This window comes from Pleurodeles waltl, chromosome 7 (genome assembly GCF_031143425.1).
Source record: "Pleurodeles waltl isolate 20211129_DDA chromosome 7, aPleWal1.hap1.20221129, whole genome shotgun sequence".
Classification (NCBI taxonomy): Eukaryota; Metazoa; Chordata; class Amphibia; order Caudata; family Salamandridae; genus Pleurodeles; species Pleurodeles waltl.
In genome coordinates this window covers 105,746,701-105,773,601 of record NC_090446.1, presented here as the reverse complement: position 1 = coordinate 105,773,601, position 26,901 = coordinate 105,746,701, and the positions used below count along the sequence as shown (strand labels likewise).

General features: G+C 41.5%; 1 protein-coding gene across 1 annotated transcript in view; it reads left to right on the top strand.

Moving 5' to 3' along the window:
* The window catches only part of NTSR1 (neurotensin receptor 1), a 639,069-nt gene that overhangs the window by 455,451 nt on the left and 156,717 nt on the right, over positions 1 to 26,901 (top strand). The window contains exon 2 of the mRNA XM_069243185.1: positions 505 to 706. Within this exon, the coding sequence (XP_069099286.1) occupies positions 505 to 706 (202 nt within the window). The remainder of the gene's footprint in view (positions 1 to 504; positions 707 to 26,901) is intronic.

Sequence of the window (26,901 nt, the reverse complement as noted above, 5' to 3'; positions counted from 1 at the left end):
TTGCAGGGCCATACTATGCTTCCACAACCCTGATGATGGCCATCGGACAGATGCCAAAGGGTCGAAACATCAATGAGACCCCAACAGACTGGACATTCTTGCCTTTGTCTCTATTAGCTGTAGGATATTTGGTCCTTGATTCCAGTTTAACACAATTTGACTGGGGATATGTCATTTTCCTTTCAGGTTGTGCCATTGTACACACTCTTTGTGGGGAAAAAAACTGTTACAATCTTTTTGAACACCTTAAAAAAGTGCTGTGACTCACTGTGCTTTAGCACCAGATGTTGTTTGGGATGAAGGCTAGTGTTCAAATACTTTGTTAGTGTAATCTGTTTAGAAATATTGTGTTTTCCAATTAAGGTTCATTCCTGTGTGGTTTTGATTTAATGATTTATGCTGAGCCATTGAGCTCCAACAACCACGAAACTCTAATGAACCATTCTTTGTGTACAGATATTACGTCCAATCGTGGCGACTGACCAGGTCTTTCCTTCTCTGCAGATAAACGCCTTCCTCTCCTTTGTGTTCCCCATGGTCGTCATTTCCGTCCTGAACACCATCATCGCAAACCAGCTGATTGTCATGTTCAAGCAGGCGCACCAGGAGAGCCAGGTGTGCACCATTGGTGGTCAGCAGACCGTTCTCAGCATGTCCGTGGAGCCCAGCCGCGTGCAGTCCCTCAAGCACGGTGTCCACGTCCTACGTATGTACCCACTTTCTTATGCTTCGTAAGCAGGGTGGACAGAGCGGCGGACACTAAATCACGTTGTGCCACGAATCTGAGGCCTCCATGTTGTCGAGCCCTCTGTTTCTTAAATTTCTACAGCTCTAACCAAGATCATGTTATATAATGTCGGTGAACTGGTAAACTGAAATATTCTCATGTAACAAAGTGCTTCTCACATTGGTATATCATGCTCTGAATACATATTACTTTCTGTTTTCATTTATGTTACTTGACTGACTCCTCTAAAGACATGACAGTCACTGTACTTTTTTTTTTTTTTCTTGTATTCCCTTTTATCGTACCAACAGTTTGTGATTGGTAACCTTACGTCAGACCCAATAACAAAAGTGTGATACAACTTTATTCAATGCTAAAATCGAAACCCGTATTTTATGGAGTACCACGCTTGCCATAGACCCGGGTAACAATTGGCCTAAAGTACGCCTCTTTCATGCTACTGCTTCGAACAGATTATCTAGATTTGACATTCTGCTATATTCTGTTTGTACAAGTTCCAAAGATCTATGTTGCAATCCCTAATGGAAATTTAAAAATAAAGGGAGTCGAGATTATTGTGGTGATTTCAAAAACACAAAATTAAAACTATACTTGCAATCAATTAACAAATACAATTTATAAAAAGTAAAAGCAGAACAAACAGTCAAACTTGGAAAACAGTAAACTGTAACAGTCTTCTTATGCCTCATTGTCTTGGTCTGTGTATATTTTCTCAGAACTGAGCTGGCAAATATAAGTTCATATGCATACCATTTATATTATTTATTAACTAATAAAAATAAAAATCGTACTAAAATGATCTCATTACAACCTGGCCATGGATACCACTATCACACAACTCGTAATTCTGATCCCTGTGCAATCTCTTGTTTTGTACATGGATCGGAATTTAGCCCTTAATTTGTAAGGAGGGACACATCTGGCTACTTGTAAGGCAAGTGCCATACTGCAAGGGATGGACCTGAATGTATAATTTGTATTCTATAGAATATATAAAACTATATGAAAAGGCTCTAGTTCACTATAAAGAACTGTACAGCCCTCCCCACCCAAACCTTCATTGACAGGTGGTACTCACCTGGCTCATGATACCTGACTAAAGAACAATCTAAACAGGCTGGACAATGTCATTCAACCTACCAACCTCACTAACAATAACTTTACCTAGCTCAAGCTCATTCTAGTTTCACATTAACCTACTCAAACATTTATGTAATCAGACCTTTAAATTGATTTCTAACAAAAATCTACAGACAGAGTATCATTCGAGAAAATATTTTGGCCTGAATATCAATAACAAAAATTGTGAAGGTAAGAATCTATTGATGAGTGGGTGTTTGTCATTCTTACCTCCAAGTAAGTAACCTTGATGATATAATTACCTTTGAGGGGACATAGATATGGATTTGAGAGTAGTAAAGGTATACTTACATGTATTATATTCACTACACTTTTGTAGTTGTACTTGGGCTGTGATATGTTTGTATACATAAAGAACATAAACATCATTGTAGTGCTCTCAATATTCTGGCATACAACCCATTTAAAAGACATTTACAAACCAAACTCACCCAAACCCTCACAATTCATCAGTGGAAACCTATAATGCTTGACAAGAGCACTCAGATTAAGAAAATGACACTGTGTGTGACTAATAGTCAAAATGTTTCCTAATAAAAGTTACAATAAATAACATAACATGGAATCAAGTGATCACAAGATAAGCTTATGGGGCTTAGAAAAACTGAGTCACCTATCCCTCTGCTTCCCCACCTTCCTAAGAAACCATGTTGTTACCAAGGACAATATAGTTTCCTTTGTGATTTGATAGTGGATTTGATAACGTATTTACATAGCACACACAACACAACATGTTTGTTGGTGCTAAAGTGCCATGTGCTCTTCATTGCCCGTATTTCATAATGTAATGCCTAGTCATAACTGCTTTGACTGACCTCACTCCTTTAGCTTTTAAAACTACTTCAGCCAGGCCTTTCTCCACCAGACAAAGTCATAGAACAAGAGAATGTAATGTTTTCCAAATCAACCTTTCCCCACCCATGACAAGACATTCATTGCGTGGTTGCTTGTTCCATGCTCCTACCTTGCCCTCTAGTTGATCATGACCTAAAAAGCCTGGAGTGCATGTGATGTAGAGCCAGGGGACAGTTAGCTTAAAGACAAGGCTGAAATGCCCAAGAGTGCTTGTCTGAGCAGGCCATTGTCGGGAAGTCCCGGGTGCCTTAAATAAGGGTCCATTCCTACACACCTCAGCGAACTGGGGCTTGGTTTTTCAGCTGATCAAACTACACAATACTTTGGGTCTGATTTAGATATTGGCGAAGGTTTACTCTGTCACGGTATCGGATATCCCGTCCCCCTAAATTTGAATCCCATAGAAAATAATGGGATTTCGATTTTGGCGGACAGGATGTCCATCATCGTTGTGACGGAGTAACCCGTGAGCCAATATCTAAATCAGGCCCTCTGAGTGGTATTGCGTAGAAGAACCAAATCAAGAGCTAGACATGTATCCGTAACATTAACTACCCTTAGAACTGTGACTACATTTTCAATGTTAGAACGTTAGTCAAGGTTGCTTTATATACAGCAGAGATATATAACAATTGTTGGTTGTATTAACTTCTAGCCTCACATCTTCCAAGCCAAAAGTGGGATTACTTGTGCCAGCATTTTCAGATCTTATTTTGCCAAAAGAAAGCACTAACCACGAAGAGGCATTTTATTATGTGTTATTGCAACTAGTGAGTGACTGTGGGGAGGAGAATAGCTTCCCATTTGTGTAATTGCAATGTATTTAATTTCATAGTTTAACTTTTCAGAGTGGAAGGCTTTTAAAATCTCAGATTTTGTCTGATTGATTTTTTCAGAAACATATTGGCCATCCCAAGATCAGTAAAAGTCTATTGGTTCAGGGGACTCTTTTTTAAAAGTAAGCTGTAGTTAAGTATTGTCATCATAAATAAAAAATATTCAACATAGTAGTGCAGCATACTGATCATCGGGCAGAGCTAATAATATATTTATTTATGTGAGTAGTTTTATATGGCGCTCACATCTCAGCTTACACTATCTATAGAGTGGTCGTGGTGGTATGTAAAGCCTTGGGTTCCATACAGTCCAAGAGCTCCAGGTAGTGGTGATCTGTAAAATGAACATCAGTCTTGAGGATGGACTTGTCTGGGTCATAATAATGGGGAGAGCTTAGCCCTACTAAGCAGTACCAAGACATCAAGTCTTGGGAAAATCATTAAAGTGGGACTTGGTCACTGTGGAAATGGGCGAGGGTTGTTCCTGTTTAGGCATGGGCATGCTAAACACGACCACGATAAAATTGACCTTAGAAAGGGAAGCCACAGTCTTAAACTTGAGATAGTTCCATTGACCTCTTAAGGCTGTATCTAATTAGCAGCAATGGTGAGAGTCTTACGACTTTAGAGGATTATCCTCCAAGTTTAGTTCATCTAGTCTTATTTTGGAAGAGACAGGAATCATAAGGGGTAATTCAGAATCCATGTAGGTTGCCATTGCATGGCTAGAGTTTGCAGAAAAAGAGTTTTTTTCTCTGTAGGCCTGGTACTGGTACAAAGTAGTGTGAAGTGGAACCCTTGCTGGTTTAGATGCCAATGGAGAGACTTTAGAGCAAGTAAAATTGCTCATGATTATTGAGGATGAGGCAAGTTGAAGCCAACTGATTTAGGATTTTGTATATTTTCTTAATTTGTAGTTTTAGTATGCTTGCATTGACAATGCTGCATAAATACAGTCTCCATAAGAGTAAGCACCTTCTTTAGAGTTTGTCAGACATATGGCAGTCCAAGGACCACCAGCCTTGTGGTGATGGTCGGACCACCGCAACTGTGGCAGTCCGACCGCCACATTACAACTCTGGCAAGCAGACCCACCCAAAGACCACCATTCCAGCTGGGAACATTGTTTCCCATGGGGTGACGGCGGTCTGAGTTGTACTCAGCCAGCACTGTGCTGAACTCTGGCTGATTACAACTCACCTTACAGCCAGCCTTTTCATGGCAGTCGCCTTGCCATGGAAAGGCTGGTGATACGGGTGTGCTGGGGGCCACAGGGGGGCATGCGCAGTGCAGTGGCCCCTGTGTCCAAAACCCTCGGAATGTGCACAGCCTGCTTAGCAGGCTGTGCGCATTCCGAGGATGCTGTGATGTACGATATTGGCCTCGGCTCCCTTAAAGGAGCCAAGGCCAATATTGTAGTACTGTTCCTGCCGGTCAGGCTGCAGGAACGCATATTACAATGTTCCCACCAGTCAGCCCGCCGGGAACATTGCAATATGCACTGGGGACACGTCACCACCATGGCGGTGGCGTCTTCCCTGTGAGTTTGGTGGTCCCGCGGTGGGACAGCCAAACTCATAATGAGGCCCATAGTACTCAGCCACAAACATGGCAGAGTATCATGTCTGCAAACTAACGGTCCTACCACTGCCTTCAGATTTAGGTGGAATGCCATGTTGCAGGTGACTGTGCCCTCAACAGAGTTGGGGCCACCAGTGTTGGCACATCAGATTGTCTGCATTACTTAGAAGACTTTCTGAAGTATTCATTTCTCATTCAGGTCCACCATGGAAAGTCTGGTGGCCCAAAAAGTAAAAAAATTAAAAATGACCTCACACTGTGGGGAAAAAAGCCTCCATAGTGTGAGGGTCATTAGCTTTTTCTTTTGGAAGTTTATATTTGGAAAACAAAAATGTTTCATGAGCGGCTGCCTAACACAGAATGATCTCTCAACAAATTTTCATTGCTGTTAGAGGAGCCACTGTGATGGACAGCGGGCCATCTGCCATAGTCTAAATAAAATCTTTAGATTCATAAGCTCTATAAGTGAGGTATTGTGAAAAGAGGGCAAACTTGTCTCAACATGGATGGTTGGTGATTGGGTTTTTATTTTTTTACCACACAATTAAGTGAAGAGCAAAATGCATTCATACTCCAAAGATACTTTTTGTTAGCATTATACTCAGAGGCGTGTGAAATTTGTGTAATTTGCTATAGTGTAATTATGCAAACTTTAAGCGAAATTGTGCATAATTAAGCAAAATGCAAATACGTCACTTCGCACTATACTTTAAGGCAACATACATTCTCTCATCAATTTTTGCTGCAAGGAAAATAAAGCACTGGGAACAACAGCTCACGTTTTGTTTACAGCACATATGTTGTAAATTGTTACCTCGAGCATTCGTGGTAAATTTGTACTGGCATTGACAAATAATTATGCAGAGTGGCGCAATGTGTAATAAGTATAACACGAAATTTCCAAGAGCATGGCAATTACTCCAGCATCATTTAAATTTTGCCTAGGCCTAAATGTAGGCCCAGTGGTAGGTAGAACTAGCATATTGTTAGGGTTCCTCCTAAAGAAGATACTTCTTTTTAACCCATTCAAATAAAAGAGGTTTAACTCATCCACAAAATATATACTTCTAGAACAGAGTTTGGCCGCCTGATTCTCTCTGCTGCTATAGATGGATCTAGGTGTCATCGGCATATATGTGGAAGTGAAGGCAGTGCAGACCTGGGCAACAAGGCTCATATACACAGTGTAAAGAAGTTAGGATATTAATGAATTTTGTGGCACTCAACAGAAATGTTTTCAAAGGAAATGGAGAATTAAAAGCGGGGGTGTAAAATAGTTGACCCAACTGGCTTCTCTTGGATGTGACTGAATTGGCTTTAAAAGGAGCGGCTCCTCTGCAGTGACCGGGGGCATCGCATCCCTGGCTGAGCCAGCAGATGAAAATAAAACTATAGTTTGCTATAGTTTTATTTTTCATGATTTTTTATCTGCTGGCTCAGCCAGCAGAATGTACAGCGAGGGGCGGGGCTGGGGCACGGAAGGTGGGAGGGGGAGGAGGGAAGAGTGCACTTAGTGTTTGGCTGCCTGTCTGAGGCAGACCAAACACACATGCGCACTTAGGTTTCTCTAACCCAGCCAATCAGACCAATCCAGAGGCTGCTTACCTGCTATGTTTAGCATATAAGTACCACCAGGATTGCTGGGGAACCTATGCTGGTGTCCCAACGAATGCTGGGACACCACAAGAGGAGCGAGGCAGCTGGAGGTAGCAGCGTGAGAGAAACGGTAAGTGTTTCCTTTTTTAAAACAAATGTTTCCCCCGTCATACCACACACCCCTTGACATATGAAGTGGCCGCCGTTGGGCTTTAAGGTTTCTGAGTCAGCCATGTCAGTGAGAAACAGCTTTACTCATTTGAGGCCAAGGCCAGTGGGTACAGACAGAGTGGAGAAAGTTACAGTCATGGCAACAAATTTCCATTAAATATCAGCTTACGTCTAGTATGAGTGAGGGCTTTGGAACCCCTCACACAGAGGCCAGGTGACTGTGTCAGGGAAGAGTGTCCACGTTTCCAGGGGACATAGAGACAGAGGACCTTAAAGAAAAAAGAAGGGGAAAAGTGAATAAGAGCATACATACTGCCAACAACACTAGGTAACTCATAAAATAAACTAAAAGAAATGTTTGAAAATTATTTCATGGCATGGAGGTTGAGGAAATTAAATTTTAAAAAGGGAGCCATATCTTTTAAAAAAAGAGAACTAAGCAAATGACAAATTAAAGCACGTCTAAGCTTCTCCCAAATCAAACAAAAGGTAAGAGGAAAATAAAAAGATAATGTCCACGTATAGAATAAAACTAAACAAGTTGGGCAGTACTTGCTCTGAAGTCATTCTGCCGCATGATCTGAGCCAGAGCAGATAAAGCGTTTTGGAAACTGGTGATGCTAAGGTCCTGATGATGCTGTGTGCGGGAGAAACCCCTGTATCTGCCAAGAGCCACAGCGACGACTCTATAGAAATAGGGAAAGATACAAATTATAGAAACACAGAAAAACTCACATCTGAAATATGATCTGAAGATATAAATTAAAGATTACCAGCAAATAGCTGTTTACAGGTCTCCCTGCTGTTTAATAATAGTTTAAGACAATAGTCAGTCTGAAACTTAAACTAAGTTGGTACATGACATCTAGCGTTCATAACTTTGTCCAATTTACAAGGGTTTTTGTTCCATAGATTGAAGGCTGTCAGGCACCGGGGGCTCCAAATTTGTTATCAATTGCTCCCCTATCATCTGGGTTACACAGTCTCCAGTGCCTGCATCTTTAACTATCCTGATGAAAATCAAACAAAGATTGATGTTGGGAGGATGCTTGCAATAAGTACAACTACTGGCAATTCCTCGGGGTAACATTCCAACTCATAATTCTTGGGTTGCTTGTGTGCCAGTACAGGGAAGACCAGTTCTAGCAGCTGCGATGGACTGTTCATGCTGGACCTGGATCAAGCCCCATTTGCACCAGCCTAGGTACAAACTGAAGTGATATGGTGGACAGAACAACAATAGGTTGGAATGCTCCCCTAAGTGATCGCCAGTGGTTATAAAAATTGCATGTGTTCTTTCCATCACAATTTGTGTATTCCATGAGGAAAATCTTGCCATTTCTAACAGGGTGTTGCACTGCTAGTCCTGCCATAAATGTGTTCAGTATAGATAATCAGAGCACTCTTTTTTGGGGTTTACATCAATATTTGAGTGGACAATTCCACCTTTTTTAGCATGTCACAGATCACCTTCTCACCTCTACTTGCTTAGTTGATCTTGTCTCATCTCTACTCTTCTCTTCCTCTGGCAAATAAGGTTCAGCTCATGGTGCTTTATTAAATTTCCTTATACCTCGCCAAGAAGTGATCTGCGGTGGCAAAGATCTTCTCCAACAGGTGAAAAGTTACTGGTAGTAACGTTACCCATGCAAATTCTGTAATAGGAGGCTCCATCCCGTTCTGGGAGACTCACAATGCAAATCAACACTTGGGTGTAAATCTTCACATGGAAAACACTGAATAGTAACAAAAGAGGAGTTATACCTAGGTCCAGGTGTACATTTAACTTTCTGAATAAAGTTGTGTCATCACTTCTGGGCGTGTTTGACATTCATCTATTACAAGAAAGCATAGCAGTAAATATGCACTCTTCATTATATTAATCAAATACCAATTTATTATTCCTGCTTAAAAAAACAAACTGAAAACAGGTTCGAACTTCGGATAAACACTTTTGAGACAGACTGACTTGGCCTTTTTCCAGTTTTAATAAGTCACTTTCTGATCTCAAAGAGTATGTAAGGTCAGCCGTGGCCCGCTCCATCATTGTTAGTGGGAGTTATACCAGGGGAAAAATTTACGTTTCCTTCAGTTTTGGTCGAAATCTTGTGTCAAAGGCAGATACTTTCGTCTTCAGACCACCTGGACTTTAAGTAATGCAGAGGTGGGAGAGTAATCCTATCCTAATCAGTAAAGGGTCTAGCCTACCGTATCAAGGCATGCTGATGTATCATTTAATGCTTCTGGTGGTCGTGCTATGATGGAAGGGCTCTCATTGAAGGGCTTTGGTGAAGGGTCAAACCTAACTTGCTTGCGGTATGCTAATAATCAAACAATGCCCATCCCATTAGTCATTGTGTCAAATGTGATGGATGTTGTCCACCATCAGTGGGAATTTCCAGCAGGAGACCCTGATTGTGAACGTTGGAGCAGAGTTTTTTTATTTTTAGATTCACATTTTTGTATTTTTTTCAGCACGAACAAGGCCTAATGTGCATCATGGCATATTCCATTAGACCAGTTACATACTGCAGCACAGCAGGTACACAAAACATTTCTCATGTTATGGTTTTGAAGAGTTGCCAACCACAAATGAGCAGTTTGCACAAGAACATTTCACACAAAGTTGTAGAGTAACAGGTTTATTCTGCATGTTTGGATTTTGAGTATGACAGGTCTACAAAAACAAGGTTGGATCTGATCCAAATATCACAATATTTTGTTGTAATGAACGGAATACCTTCATGACTAAGGATAGTTCCCAAATGCTCCCTCGGTTACTTGTGGATTATGCACTGATGAGCAACCTGATTGTTTCTGCTTTCAGTCTGGTCTTTTTTCATGGTAATTCAATTCAATTCAATAAAGCTTTATTCAATCTTAAATAAGATCATATAGGTACAGAATAAAAACCATATAAACACATCATAAAAGTAAAATACGAAAATAAAATTAGAATTAAAACAAACTAAACAAGTCGTCATAATATATTTGCCGTTCAACAAATTTAGAATCATGATATAACTACCAAATATTGTCACTAATAGTCATTTAATAAACTCACCCCTTAAAAGACTTAAGATCAACTATCCCTCCATGGACTTCCTACTGCAGATAGACACTTTTAAAAAGGAACCAACGCTAAAACAAGTCTGCTGATTACACAGTGACTGTAAATACAAAAAGGCCTCCCTGCACTTTTTGAAAGCTAAGGGTTTCACTATATGCTTATGGCAGAGGTGAAAATGCTATTGGCGCCATCCCATCACAAGGACAAGGGGGCAGCTTGGAGTCACACGCCTCTGCCCCTTCCAGGAATCACAGGGAGCTCCACACTGTGCCTGTCCTGAAGGGGTAAAGGAGCGACCTCCCCAGCATGTAAGCTCCAGAATTAAAGATGAGGCGGGATCTCCATGCGATAACGTAACTAGCAAGTCACCAACGGAATGCTGCTGTAAAGCGGCATCAATTCTTTGAAAGAGTGCCAACTAGAGTGTATCAACACTTCACAGATCCAAAACTGCTACAGTCAGAGCAAAGAGACGAGAGACCCATTTAATGAACTATTTGGTAACCTAAGGACCCACAAATATTCTTTAGAATATATTGACTGAATAGGTTCAGTGAAGCAGACTCTACTCTGCAATTGATTTCTTCCTATTGAATCATGGGTTGAGTGCTTGGCTCTGTTTTGCCTGGTCTCACCAACACCCACGAAACCTGAATCATTTTCAACGCTCTGGTGGCTCAATTCAGATGTTTTAATATGCGTGGTGCAGCGGTCCAACTTCTCCCGTACTATGCATACAACCTATAAAAAGCTCATTTGCACAAGTAATTTGGGCTGTAGCTACAGTAATGATCAGCCCATTGCTGGGATAGTATAGGGGAAATTTACTGCATAAACTGAAATTACAATAATCGTCTGCCCAGTGGCAGAGTATTATGCTGGTGAATTAGGCTCAGTGACTTCAGTTACAAGAGCAATCTGCATACTATGAAAATTATACAGGAAAGAAATTGGCATGGAACTCAAATATCTAAGAGGGCTAATCTATATGTGCAAATTCATACATGCTACTAACTTTTATGCTGTTTGTCTATTTTTTAAATGCTTGTTAAATTAAAAAAAAGATTATTAGCAATAATTTTGAATTAGAATTATTATTAAATAAATTACATTACATTAATTAAAATTACTTTTTAAAGATTGATCTTAAAAATTCCCATCCCCTTCCAGGAAGCACAGGGAGCACCACACTGTGGATGTCCTGAAGCGGGAAAGGAGCGACCTCCACCAACATGCAAGCTTCAGAATTAAATATGAGGCGGGTTCTCCATGCGATAACGTAACTAAAGAGTCACGAATGGAATGCTGCTGTAAAGCAGCATCAATTCTTTGAAAGAGTGCCAACTCTTCAAAACAGGACTTAATTCCCCTCTTATCAGATTTAGGTGGTCCCTGGTTCACAAAAGAAATCTAAAAGTCAGAGGACAGCAGGGGACTTATTAATATAGGTTAACCAAGGAATGGACAAACCCTTGTCCTGATTATGACAGTCGCGTATAAATTCTTTATGAAAACAGCTTTGCTACTAGACCATACACTCACCCACAGCAATAGAGGGCCAACTTAATAAAGTAGAAGACAGAGTCCAAATGCAAAATAAAATTGGGACTGGAGGACGTTACATTTATGAATTGCCTGCAAATCCTGTTCTCCTCTACTTATATGGTGGTGGAAATATGAAAGCCCCACACCCCTTCCCCATAGGTGGACGTGGGGATAAATTGCAGGCTGTAGATCTTTAAATATCGAGAAGTGGTACTCCTGCCCCTTTCTGGGAAAGGTTAAATAGAGAGCCTGCCACCCTCTGTAGTTTCACTCGTCTGGTCTTCACTTACGGCTGCTAAGAATTATTTCCAACAAACATGATGCCCAGATAACAAAAAGTACGCACCAAACCTAAGTACTGCTCTTGCATCCTTAGGGAAGATAAGGACTTCCGCCCAGGCCCACGAGCCATTACATGGGATTTCCCAAAGTTGGTTCTTACATCAAGACTGCACATAAATGTTACAAATGAGCCAACCAGGGAGCGCAAAGCACGGGCTGCCCTGGCCTTTAACACCGCATCATGGGCATATATTAATATAAATGTCTCACTGGGTTTCAACTACCTCCCCAGCTAGACACCACTGCACCAGTTGTTTGGAGGCAAAGATATCATCTATTACAGACACCCCACCCCTCGCCCCCCATATATAGGCTCGCAGGGCTCGGTGCCCCAAAAAAACTCCATGATACCCACCAAGTCCAACATAGCAATTGATCTCTTCAGCTCCTGCCCTCTGGCATCCCCAGGGACACAAACAGAAGCTGAACTCACACAACCTATCCCCACAAGCCCAACCCCCAATTTAGCATTACAAACCCCATATAACAGAAGCCATGGCTGCAAAGCTTGCCCCCCCAATTCCAAACCCTCAACAAATACAAAAAATGGTCCTCAAACAATCAACAAAAAGAACTTGAAAACTCATTATTGTAAAAATTAACCAAATAAAAACGAAAAGAGGTGCTTATCTTTTATAAGCAATGCTTGAAATGATTGGCTAGCTGCATCAGCAATTGCAACTTCTGTTCTGAGGTTCATCTTAACCCAAATTGCAAGGCTGCAGATAGCCCTCCGAGCGAGGAAGCAACCGCAGGAATCGAGTAGCATGAAAAGCCCTTGCACACAATAGAAAAGATGGCCCAAGTCTCCCGCATGGCAAACAGGTCAAACTTATCAATGAAAGCTTCCTGATCAGGATTCATAACTTTATTTTTGAGCTCCTCCACATTTCAACTGATGAGGGAAAAGAGGTCAGCAGGAGGTTCTCCATGAGGAGCCAGCCTCTTGCCCCACACTACACCCTCCAGGGAAACTCTTGTGTGCTCATTATCAGATAAAGGAGAGGGCTGTAAACATGTGATTTCTGAAGAGCCTTGCAAGGTTGAGGATAGGACTGTCAGAGTTACGCATGGCAAGGTGACAACATTATGACTTGCGGTAGACCCACTCCAACCGATCCAAATAGAATGACCCCAATCCAGTTGCCTTTGTTGGCGCCTTATGGGCTCCTTAAGGTTTTACACTGTACGATGGCTGCATCCACAGACCCACAAGGATGTTGCCATGAACAAACTTCAGCAGTTCATCATTTATGCAATATAGGTCCTGGTTTCCTTCTTACATTCCTGACCCTCACCCAACTTAAATTATACTTGTTTCTCAATTGTTAAGCTCTCTCTTTGTGGGATGGCCATCTGGAAATACAATTCTACAAACGTCACCTCTGCCCACTTCCCAGGAGACATTTATAAAAATATTCTAAATAGAAGCCTAAGACTCTATTGAAAAAGTTGTAGTTTTCTGGGAGCAACAAAGTTCTAATGTCTCAGCCAACCTCTAATTATAGAACAATTTAGGAATTTTTTGTTAGATATTGCAGTCGATGATTTATATTTAACTTATCAATTCATTGTCCAAGCAATCGTAAATGTTGGAGGAAACAGTTCATAGAAAAGTAAGGATTGTGACTTCAAGGGAAGCTTTGACAAGAAGTGAAGAACTAAAGGATGAAACTTACATTTGTTCATTTAAAGAACAGGTGTTCCTGTCCTGGATTAATTATAATTTAACCTCCCTTGGAAGTATAAATGATCTAAGTAAAATGGGGTGGCTTTGTTCTTTGAACTCTACGACTGCTGCCTGGAGGAAAATCTTAACTATTGCCTGATAGACTGCTTTCCGACCACTTATAGATTGTCTTTTGTTCAAAGGTAGCCAGAGTTATCTTGGTGTTCATTCCAAAGGTGGTTCTGGGACAGCAACGCCCTTTTATCTTATTATCATTTAAAATTTCTAAATTTCTAGTGCAAAAAATCTGTAACAATGTAGCCATCTTATTCCTAGGGATCAAGTACCCAATCCTATCTCAGCGGAGTACTCCAGAATCCCCACAAAATAAATTGTGACTGTTAAAACTGTGAAAGTTCTTAAGTATGGTTGACCTATAGTATGAGCAACTTATATATTGGAGAAAAATAAGAAACTGCTTTGGAAAAAATGCAGAGCAATTAAGTGATCCTAGGCACAAGACTATGACAGTGGTAACTGACCTGGCTGCCTACGTGGACTCCGGTTGCTCCAAGAAGAGCCTTAGGAAAGAGACTCCTCATATAGGTCTATAAATACATTTTAATTAATTGTGTGATACGTGGATTAATGTGTATGTTTTACAGATACGCAGAAATTCGACCACATGGGATGGGAAGATAAATGTTTCTCTTGTTGGTACTGATGGTTCTTGATATTGATAAATATTTAAAAATTCCATGAGAAGGATTGGGATCAAAAAATAAGATGAAGCTTTAACCCAATCTTGTAGGGCGTAAATCACCAGCCCCATCAGAAGCTTATCCCTGTTTGCACAGTACTTCCCAAACTCTCAATCAGCTCAGCTCTTCCAGAACACTGTAATACTGCAGACATGCCCATTCATCTGCCTGGCAAGCCAGACACCCACTTTGTTCATCCTGGCAGCAGGGCTCCATCCATTCGGTCAACAAGCCACCCATCCATCACTAGGGAAATAATGCAGTTATCCCACCCTCGTTGCCATCTAGGGGGCTAACAGGAATATGCACATGCAGTACATTCACCCTCCTACCACTGACTTTCACTCCTATGACCTAAATCCTCTACATACTGTACTGTTGATCCAAACCCCATCCTATATTAATATAGTGCCTGTGTGTTTTTTGCCTAAATATTTTGTTGAGCCATTTGCAAATAAACCTGTTGGGTTTGCTTTTTCTACTGGCAGAAGAAGTGCTGTAAGTCTGTGCTCACTGATGCACTCGCCAGTATGATGCTGCTAGATTGGCAGAGAATGTAAACCCCATCTCCTAATAATAAAGTGCAGCAGAAAAAGGAGGTAAGAACCTTCCTACTGAGACACTAGAGTGTATCAATACTTCACACATCCAATACTGTTATAGTCAGAGCAAAGAGATGAGAGACACATTTAATTAACTATTTGCTAACCTAAAGATCTGACAAATATTCTTCAAATTGTTTGACTGAATAGGTTCAGTGAAACAGACTCTACTCTGCAATTGATTTCTTCCTATTGAATCAAGGTTTGAGTGCTGGGCTTTCTTTCGTCTGGTCTCACCAACACCCACGAAACCTAAGTCATTTTCAACGCTCTGGTGACTCAATTCAGGTTTTAATATGTGCGGTGCAGAGGTCCGACTTCTTCCCTTATATGCATACAACCTACAAAAAGCTAATTTGCACAAGCAATCTTGGACTGTGGCTACAGTAATTATCAGCCTATTGCTGGAATAGTATTGGGGACATTTGGTGCATAAACTGAAGTTACAATAATCGTCTCCCCAGTGGCAGAGTACGGAATTAGGCTCAGTGACATCAGTTACAACTGCAGTCTGCATAGTATGAAAATTGTACATGAAAGAAATTGGCATGTAACTCAAATATCCAAGAGTGCTATTCTCAAAGGTAAATTTATATATGAGTAAATCTATATGTGTAAATTTACTTTTACACTCTGTACTAACTTTTGTCTCTTTTTAAATGTTTGTTAAACTTTAAAAAACGATTACTAGAAATGATTTTGAACTATAATTATTATAAATTGAATTATATTACATTAATTAAAATTATTTTTTAAAGATTAAGTTAAAGTTAAAAAAAATCCCCCTCAAGTGAACTTTCTATATTTGTTTCTTATATTACTAAAAGGTACATATAGAATTAATTTACATTAATTAATGAATTGATTGAATTAATGTTGCATTTATTGTTAAATATAAAAAGGTTATTAAATTGTTATAATGAAATAATAATTATTAATTATTATATATGTCCAATGTTTAAATATATATATTTGTATGTGGATGTATTAGGCCTGGGCGGAGTTCAGGGAGTTTGACTCCGTAGAATTCCACGGAGTTGATTAAACACTCTGTGGAATTCCGTAGAGGCAGAGTTCTGTGCCCCGCAGAGTCCTGAATGCACCCGATCTCGGAAGTGCTAAGCAGGGAAAGGCCTGGTTAGCCAGGCCCAGCCCTGCTTAGCGCTTCCGAGATCGGCCACATTCAGGAGAGGGCCATAGGCAGTGACGGCTGCTGTTTCAGGCCTCTTGTGCACAGTGTGCACTGCACACGGGGCAGACCAGTTCACAAGAGGCCTGAAACGGCAGCTTTCTTTCGCTGCCTACGACCATGGCCTGAATTCAGGACAGGGCTGTAGGCAGCAAAAGCTGCCAGGCTTCTTGTGCACCAGCCTGCCACATGTGCAGTGCACATGGGACAGGCCTGTGGACGAGAGGCCTGAAACTGCAGCTTTCACTGCCTGCGGCCCTGACCTGAATTCAGGCCAGCGCCATGGGCAGCGAAAGCTGCCGTTTCAGTCCTTGTTTGTGCACCAGTGTGCACAAACATTGAAAGAAAAAAGAAAATATGAGGTGAGGACTTACCTCGAACCTCGTCGTCGGCCCCCAGCAACCTGGGTCTCACTCTGCCTCCCTCTGCCCCCTGCTCCGTTGCTGTCAGAGGGAGACCTGACCTTCCCTTTCTTTCGCCGGTGCGCACTGCAGCCTAGTTATGGGCTGCACAGCGCAAGTGCAGACTGACTGGGCTGCAGTGTGCACTGGGTGAGCTCCGCTCATCTTGCGGGGCTAGTGGAGTTTTTGCCAAACTCCATGCTCCAAGCAGAGTGCCAAAAATTCAGTTAGCTCTGCCAACAGAATAGAGCTCCCCGCCCAGCCATACTATAAATATATATATATATATATATATATGTATTATATATATATATATATATATATATATATATATATATATATATATATATATATATATATATATATATATTCACCACTAATTTGATTCAAGCCGATACAATGTTACTAACAAAGGATATGATGGATACTAAATAAACTTTGGAGTCCTTCGGAGTGCCGGCGTTCTGTTCTTCAAATTAGTTGTGAATTTTTACGGGTCCTGCGTCTGTAGCTGTGCACCGATCCCGCTTGGCGAAGGTCAGGAGGGAATGCAGGGACTGTTCTTTGAAATATATATATAATTTTATATATAGATATACATATATGTATATATATATATAAAAGCACGTGTTTCGCCCGTGGCCTTGGGGTGAAACACGTTGTATTTTTTTATTAAACTTTCCACTCATCTGTAACTTTGATGTCCTGAGTGTGCGTTTGTACTGTGTTTTGTATTTGGATTAAGTACCGGTCTGCTGTGCTGGTAAACGCACCACCCCTCATGGGCCGCACAAACCTGGAAGGAGCTTGCTTTTTATATATATATATATATATATATCATTGTCACCTCCTGCTCCGTAAGGGGCCACAGACCCTGCAGGGCGGCCTGGGTTACTGGGGCGAAGCATCCAACAGAAAATATCCAACTCCCATAATGCACAGTTCCATATAAATAACTTCCTGGACTGGAGCGCTTAATTTCCATGTAGCTGCAATAGCATGCATTATGGGAGTTGGAGTTTGGTTATTGAAGTCACATGACTGTGTATTTAAAAAACACTGGCTCACTCACACCTGCTTTTACTTACCTGTGAACAAGGCATGCTGTTGCCGAAACGCGTCAGGATTTTTTGTCTTGTTGCTGAGAAATGCTATTAAATGCTTGGATTTTAACATGGACTGTTATGTATATATAAAACCTACTGGTGTTAATTAGTAGGTAGTTAAGTTAGGACCAGATTTCCATAGGTAAAGCATTTTTTTCAATAACTTTGATGCTGTTTTACAAATCGTCACAAAGTTTTCAAAACTAGTTTGCAACTCACATGGTGAGGGCATGGGTGATAGCTACCTTAGGTCACAGGTATATTTAGTTGAGATAACCCTAACTGTAATAGCTGAATTTCGTGAAATATATATATATATTTCTCCACAACAATAGCACATGCTTGTGAGTCTAGTGGATTTACCCTTAATGCGTTTAAGTTGCTCACAAGTCCCAATTTATTTCTGTATCAACAAGGCTGGTTAGAAAAGCTGAGGACGTGAGGGTGCAAATGTGCAGAATGGTAGCTTCTCTAATGAATTTGGACAATCACGTTTTTGCATTTCGCAAAATTGTAACATTTGTGTTTATTGCTTAAAGGCCAAGTGCTCCCCTTGAAAACGTTTTTGCTGGAAGATGTCCGTCTTTGTTTTCACCACAAAATTACCGTTTTGTACACTTTTGCACTCGCTTTTTCTTACATTTTGTAAACTTAGGGAAATTCAGAGTTTTTTTTAAATATTTCACCCGAGTTGGTGTTTACTTTTCCTTCTCTTCTGCAAAGTGTGAGGATGTTGTAAAGTGAACTGTGTGATAATCTTGCCTTTGTGAAAGGAAAGGTTGTAAGATTGGGTTTTATTCTAACACACAACAATACTTAGATACCCATTAATGAACTATACAAATCCTTCAAAATATTCCAAAATAAATGAACAATTGGGAAAGCACAAATGGAACACGTTTTTTTAATTCTAAATTGTTGGTGATGCACAAATTAGAAATATTGGCTAACACCTAATTTCACCACATTGCATTTTGTATGCTTTATAGTTTTTGAGTGAAACTGTATGTGCAAATCTAGTGGTCATTTTAATGGAAAGTGTGCTGTCTGTAAATTACAGTGCACTACCACACAATGCGTTGGTAATATATTTGTGAGAACTTGCTCTTAAATGTAACACCAGCTACATACTACATCCTTACCACTCACCTACTGAATGGCATGCCTCATTTGTGACATGTGTTCTTTGTGCGTTGCTTGGGTTTTTCAGAATCCCTAAAAGTGCAGTGATCTAACATTGATGCAGCAATCCCACTCTGAGAATCGCTCCAGCACAGCTGGAAAGTGCCTTCAGTCATTCAAAACATCATGTGTTTAGCTCCCCAAGCACAGCTTATAGATTCTCAACAAGCAGCTCGCGTCACATATCCTGGAGACGGCGGTCCCAGGACATGACCAATAACAGTGGGAAAGAGAAAGCATGAGGCTCACCAGTTGGCGGCTATTGTGTTTCCTCACTTTCATTCACGGCTTGTATTCCTGACTGAGAGTGAGGAAACTTAATAGCTAACATCAATGAGTGACAGTTGCTTGCAGCTGGATGCCTCATGGGACTTCAGGCTACCTGAAGTATGACTGGAGTGACGTGAGAACTTTGCCCATCTTCTTGAAGGGTAAATTATTCCAACTTCCACAGAGAACTATTTAATTTGTAAGAGAAAAAATGCCAGCACCCGAAGCCTTACTTACAAGACCACAGCCAGTGGAATGGAACCTCGGCACGCTGAATAGCATGGCTGCGTAGCACCACAGCCTCTTTAATCCACTGCTAGGTACTCCCTCTGCCTTCACCTCACTTCTGCAGGCCCCTGCTTTCTCCCTTCAAGCCACTTTTCCATTTGTCTCTTCATCCTTCTTTCCTGTTTGAGTGTGTTTTCCTTCTTTTGCTCTCGGGAAATTTCCCATCAAGAAAAATGAGTGCAGGTGCTCAAAAATAGGTGCCAGTGTCCCGCACCGGCAACCACCAGCTCAATTTGAGCTCTGACACAGAGTTCACAAACAAACTTTTTAAATCACAGAGACCTTAGTATAATTGACTCATGCTGGTGGAGTGAGGTTCCCTTGGCTGGACCTGACACGTTACCAGAATAAATAAACCAGAAATGTGCCACCTCACAGGAGCAGGTGTTCAATGTTCGCTGTTCTAAGGATTCTAAAGGCGAAGGCGGGATTAGAGAATAAGGTCACGGTGCCTAGGACACAGTCTAATAAAGTTGAATTGAATGTTATCAGCTGCACCAATGTTCATTTCAATAGCTGAGCTTTGAGGCTTGGGTTTGCACAATGGGTATAGTTTTCTCTGGAGTATTAATTTAAGCCCCACAAAGGCAGCATGAGCATTCAGCACATTAATTGAAGAAGCCTCGTCTTCAGCCCCGTGAGACATAGGAACCGCTTTGCATCATCTTGGTCCCATTGAGTGCAAACAATGGACACACTGAAGTTTTTAAGCTCTCTGCAGAGCCCTGCTGCGCTTGTTTGTCTTCCAGAAACCGCCGCAGAGCAAATTTAGCAGCTTTATGTTTTTTTACTAGGTCAAGTGGGTCTTAGATTTATCTTCATAGGACAGAGTTAGTTTGATCCGTAATACACTCCCAGTCTCCCGTGCAGGCTTCTTGTCCTCATTTGCTCTTTTTCCAGTCTGTGGAAGGCACAAGTGGATGGATGGCATTCTCCCTATGCTTCGAGGTTTGGTAGACCAAGCAAGCACAGTGTAGCCCTGGTATCACCCAGGAGCCCTTGTGAATTACATTGTCTAATTCTGGTCCCAGCAATTCTGGTCTTATGCTACAGGCTCTTCCATTCTTCTTGGGAAGTTCTCCCAAGACATGCCATGAGATCCAGTGGGATGTGCAAAGTGAGAAACAAAATTCCTGACTTCACCTAAAACTCTGGCTCCTGGAATTACTGGAGATAACCACCCTGTTTACACAAGGTTCATCCAGTCTCTAGTTGTATGAAAGGTTAAAATGACTCCTTTACGTAATGAACCACATAACCAGTTCCAGAACCTGGCTAGCCCCCAAAGAAGCAGTCGCTCTGTCAACGATGGTTTGCATGTATCAGCCAGTACAACAGTGTGTATTACTTCACTTCACTCAATGCTTAAGCACAGTACAGCAACATGACCTGAAGAGTGCACCCCTCCAGTTCTCACAGGGAACATCAAACTGTGCCAACATTTTAGGGTGACCAGACGTCCCAGATTTGCCTTGACATTCCCGGTTTTTGAAGGAGTGTTCTAAAACCAAAAAATGTCCCGGTCTTTAAGGGGGGTCCAGTGAATGTGCACATTAATCATGTTTTTGTGCAGGCTCACGTTTCAGCTGGCCCTCTCAGAAACCGGGGACAGAAGTTCAATGGTTGAAACTCTCCTGCTGTGCTGCCTCTTCGCATTCAAGCAGCACAGCAGGATTTAATGAGGTGTAAATCACAGCCAGCGTACGTCAAGGCCCGGCCAACCAGCCTGATGCAGGAGCTCTATATAGAAAGGGGAGGGAATGTACAAAAAAATATGATGCCTTGTGACTTCATAGGACATTTAGTCCTATTTCTATGTCTGTCTGTGTCTGTCCCAGTTTTTCTTGCAGAAAATGTAGTCACCCTACAACATTTGCCAAACTGAACCCACACTCTGCCAAAGGTTCGCACAAAATGGCTTAGACTCCTACTTGCCTAATGAAAAATGCTTTTGAGCCTCAATAGGGAGATAAAGCACTCAAAAAATGATGCCACAGTTCAACGCAAAGAAAACTGGAGTTTGGGCATGTTGTCAGTCTTAAACCCTAGTTTCCAAAGAAATCATCTCAGGTTCTTCAGAGATGTTCTGTGCATTAAAAAACACTGTCTGCTGCATATCACCAGTATCCTGACTGTAACTCTGCTGTAACAGTGTTACCTCATCTAGACAGCCCCAATCACAAGAGGTCTTGCCATAAAGATTTCCAGACAGGCACATCTGTCCAATGAAGTACGTGGAGACTGTTTCCTGCATGTTCAGCTATCTCCAGTGTGTGGAGATCTGCTATTTACTTGCTGGTTCTGTCATCTATTTACTTTTTTAACAGGAAATTCCATCTATCTGTTCCAAACCCATGACCTAAGTGAGGTAAATTGTGAGTATTTTGGGGAACAGGTCAGAAAGACCAACCGTACAGACCCCCAGCAATAACATTGATTTACAAAATGTCTACATTATCAAATGTTGCTTTGTGTTCGATCTTTTTATTTCTTATTACTACATTTTGTTGCAAAAAGTACAATATACAATACTAAGGGTCCCATTATGAGTTTGGTGGACAGAAAACTCTGTCTTCAAACTCCTGACAGGGTGGCCGCAGCCTAAGTGGCGACCTTTCCGCTGGAGCTGTTATGGGTTTCCCACTAGGTCAGTGGGCGGAAACCTATGTTTCTGCTCATTGGCCTGGTTGGAAACAGGCTACAGCATTGCCTTCAGCTCATAATCGAGCCGGAGGCAATGCTGTAGACCACAGGGTGCGCCAGCACCCTCGCAATGTTCACTGTCTGCAAAGAGGACAGTATACATTGAGATGGTGCTGGCCAAGGGGGGCCCTTGCACTGCCCATGCCAAGTGCGTGGTCAGTGCTGGGGCCCTCCTGGGACCTCCTGCACCTGTTCTCCGCCAGCATTTTCATGACTATGGTACCACCATGAACCACTAGTGGAGAAGGGACCGTAATCCCCCGGGCAGCGCTGCCCTGACAGATTAGGACCGCCACCACCTCCAGACGGCCAGGATCTGAGATCCTGAAGGAGCTGGCAATTCCCTGGTGGTCCGACCGCCAGGGTTGTGTAAGTGGCGGACAGAACCGCAACCGCGAGTGTGGCGATATACAGGGAGTGCAGAATTATTAGGCAAGTTGTATTTTTGAGGATTAATTTTATTATTGAACAACAACCATGTTCTCAATGAACCCAAAAAACTCATTAATATCAAAGCTGAATATTTTTGGAAGTCGTTTTTAGTTTGTTTTTAGTTTTAGCTATGTTAGGGGGATATCTGTGGGTGCAGGTGACTATTACTGTGCATAATTATTAGGCAACTTAACAAAAAAAAATATATACCCATTTCAATTATTTATTATTACCAGTGAAACCAATATAACATCTCAACATTCACAAATATACATTTCTGACATTCAAAAACAAAACAAAAACAAATCAGTGACCAATATAGCCACCTTTCTTTGCAAGGACACTCAAAAGCCTGCCATCCATGGATTCTGTCAGTGTTTTGATCTGTTCACCATCAACATTGCGTGCCGCAGCAACCACAGCCTCCCAGACACTGTTCAGAGAGGTGTACTGTTTTCCCTCCTTGTAAATCTCACATTTGATGATGGACCACAGGTTCTCTATGGGGTTCAGATCAGGTGAACAAGGAGGCCATGTCATTAGATTTCCTTCTTTTATACCCTTTCTTGCCAGCCACGCTGTGGAGTACTTGGACGCGTGTGATGGAGCATTGTCCTGCATGAAAACCATGTTTTTCTTGAAGGATGCAGACTTCTTCCTGTACCACTGCTTGAAGAAGGTGTCTTCCAGGAACTGGCAGTAGGACTGGGAGTTGAGCTTGACTCCATCCTCAACCCGAAAAGGCCCCACAAGCTCATCTTTGATGATACCAGCCCAAACCAGTACTCCACCTCCACCTTGCTGGCGTCTGAGTAGGACTGGAGCTCTCTGCCCTTTACCAATCCAGCCACGGGCCCATCCATCTGGCCCATCAAGGCTCACTCTCATTTCATCAGTCCATAAAACCTTAGAAAAATCAGTCTTGAGATATTTCTTGGCCCAGTCTTGACGTTTCAGCTTGTGTGTCTTGTTCAGTGGTGGTCGTCTTTCAGCCTTTCTTACCTTGGGCATGTCTCTGAGTATTGCACACCTTGTGCTTTTGGGCACTCCAGTGATGTTGCAGCTCTGAAATATGGCCAAACTGGTGGCAAGTGGCATCGTGGCAGCTGCACGCTTGACTTTTCTCAGTTCATGGGCAGTTATTGTGCGCCTTGGTTTTTCCACACGCTTCTTGCGACCCTGTTGACTATTTTGAATGAAACGCTTGATTGTTTGATGATCACGCTTCAGAAGCTTTGCAATTTTAAGAGTGCTGCATCCCTCTGCAAGATATCTCACTATTTTTGACTTTTCTGAGCCTGTCAAGTCCTTCTTTTGACCCATTTTGCCAAAGGAAAGGAAGTTGCCTAATAATTATGCACACCTGATATAGGGTGTTGATGTCATTAGACCACACCCCTTCTCATAACAGAGATGCACATCACCTAATATGCTTAATTGGTAGTAGGCTTTCGAGCCTATACAGCTTGGAGTAAGACAACATGCATAAAGAGGATGATGTGGTCAAAATACTCATTTGCCTAATAATTCTGCACTCCCTGTATAGTCCACCACACTCATAATCACTCCCTCAATCTTTATTGGGTTAAAAAAATATACCCTTAAAAGATATAAATATAGAAAGCATTAAAATGGTATCATAAAATCAATGTACAAGATAAAACATCATTTAAAAACATACAGTCTATTCCGTGGCACATAACCTAAGTGCTAAGCAAATCAAGGATCCAGACCACACAGAATCTAATTAAACCCCAATGAACTCTCCCTCCCACCGAGATAGCAGCCCAGGTTATTACCAGGGATCACGGATCCTAATTACAGATCCTGGGGCCAGATGTATGACCATTTCATTTTGCGAGTCTCTTATTGCGATTCATTGGGAATCGAGATTTGAGACTCGCAAAATGAAATGTACAAATGTGTCTCAGACACATTTAGCAACCCAACGGGGTCACTATTGACCTGCCTCATTAATATTCTTGAGGTAGGTCGCAATTTGCGAACCCATTGGGAATGGCCGCACTTACAGGGATGGTGGCCTGTGGGCTCGGCGGACCACAATGTCTGTGACAGCATTCCAATCAAGCAGTTTTTTGTAAAACAAATGCAGCCTGTTGTCTTTAAAGAAAATAGGATGCATTTCAAAAAGAAAAATGAAAATTTGTCTTTTCATTCTTCCGTGCATTCACAAAGGAATTTGAAACTGGTGTTAACTGCGATTGCTTTGCGACCGCATTCACGGTCACAAAACCATCATACATACGACTGTCACTCGCAATTAGTAAGGGACACCATTGGGACAATCCCTATTGTGCAAGTCCGTAACTGCGCACCGACTCGCAAAATAGGGAAGGTACATCGTACCTGGCCCTTTTTGCGATTGCAAACTGTGATTTTCACCTTTTGCAACCGCTAAAAGGTGTCGTACATCGGGGCGCTGGAAACTTGGAGACAGAGACACAAGTATACATACCTCTGAGCATCATAAGATGGAACATAGCAAGTTTTAAAGTTGTAAACTTATTTTCTTTCAAGAGAGGTATTAAAAACGGGTAAAAGAAAATAGGGACATTATAGAACAAAGTGCTCAGTGGTTTGGTCAGACAAATTAACGCGGGTACAAGGGTCCAGTGTACCCAGAGCAAATCAGTCCTTGAGGAAACAGACCTTATGAAGAAAAAGACTGAGTCTAAACCAGGTTAGCAAGTGCCGATGACAAACATTAGGCACCCATGTCAAGTAACATTCCGTACAAGGTACTGTATTTATTGGACAATGGGCACGGGTACCTGGTTTGGACAATGAAAAAAGTAGAAACTATCCAAAACTTGAAATACGAAATCCACGAGAGAACAGTTTTTTGATTAAGTCGAAGTTTAATGGTAGTTCAATGTCATTAATGCTAGATAACCTCATAACTGACCCAGAACTCTGGCAGATCACCTTATTTATACCGTCTCCCAGGCATTGCAAAGCTCGGTCATTTGAACACAAATTACAACACATCTCTTTCCTTTTTTACATTACAATAGAACTAAATAAAAAACACAACAAGAAACAAAGCATGTTATCTACCATCAATAAATCTAACTAACAGTGCAATACATAATCATGAAACTTTACAGGTAATTGCCAAGTTCTACTGACATTTCTATGCTTCATTGATCATTTTCCTTCATTAATTAAGGGATAAACATGTCCATCAAAATCACTGTGGCACACTATCCATGACCGTCGCAAAACTGTCAACCGCACCCCTATCCATCATCTCAGGCACATACAGAAAGATCTTACTCCCATCTACTCCACCCTTCACATCATCCGTCCTTCTCCTTTTACATAACAAAATACGAATCAGATTCCACACTGTTCCAAGTTCCACACATGCAGCATTTTTAAAAACTTCAATGGCTCTTGTCAGATCAGACCATTTCATTAACCCCGTAGCAACCAACCCACCTTTCTTGAGATGTACAAAATTACTGACCACTATTGTTGTTTACCACACGCACCTCTCATGTGGTCCAGAACAAGCTTCATGTTTCCCTTATAGTTCTCCACATTTTTCCTTAATTTATAAAAATCAACCTCAAAATTATTACCTTTATACTCCTTAACTACCGCAGCACTAGCTGAGCTCCAGGTTTGCGTCCTCTTAACAATTCAAATGGACTCACGGGAGTCACATAATTGGGGGTGATTTTATGAGCAAAAAACATAGCTTGGAACACTTTTCTACAATAAATTCCACACTTCGTAGCTAATTGTATACCTACATGCACCACTCTGTTAATTCTCTCAACTTGACCAGTAGAGTTGGGATGATAAATAGAAATCTTCTTATAAATAACACCACATCTGTCCAGATAACATTGAGTATACCCACTGATAAATTGCAAACCATTGTCAGGCACAATTCCTTGTGGAATTCCTTCCCTACAAACACTTCATCCAAAAATTCCATCACAACGTCTTATGTGACTTTCATAATAATTTTTATCTTATGCCATTTCGAAAAAGTATCCACAATGCCAAATGCCCCTTGCCTGTGCAAATCATGAGAGGACCAATAAAGTTAGCACCCAATTTTCTTCACGTTTCATCCGGGCATTCAGCTGGGCACCCTTCAGGTGGAGGCTTTGCTGATTTGTCTCTCACGCTACAATGTAAACAATCCCTTACATGGTGATCTCCCATCCTATCTCTTCCTGGCTTCCAAAAAAACTCATAACTGTCTACTGGTACTCGATATTCCCATGTGACCTTTGCGGGTATACCCTATATTTTCTTTTCCCTCAGAACACAAGGGGGGATAAATGTATCTCCTCTCATAACTATACCACTTTCCAATGCAGGTTCTTCATGTATTTAAAAAAAAACTCATCAAATCACCTCAAACATTCATTTCCTC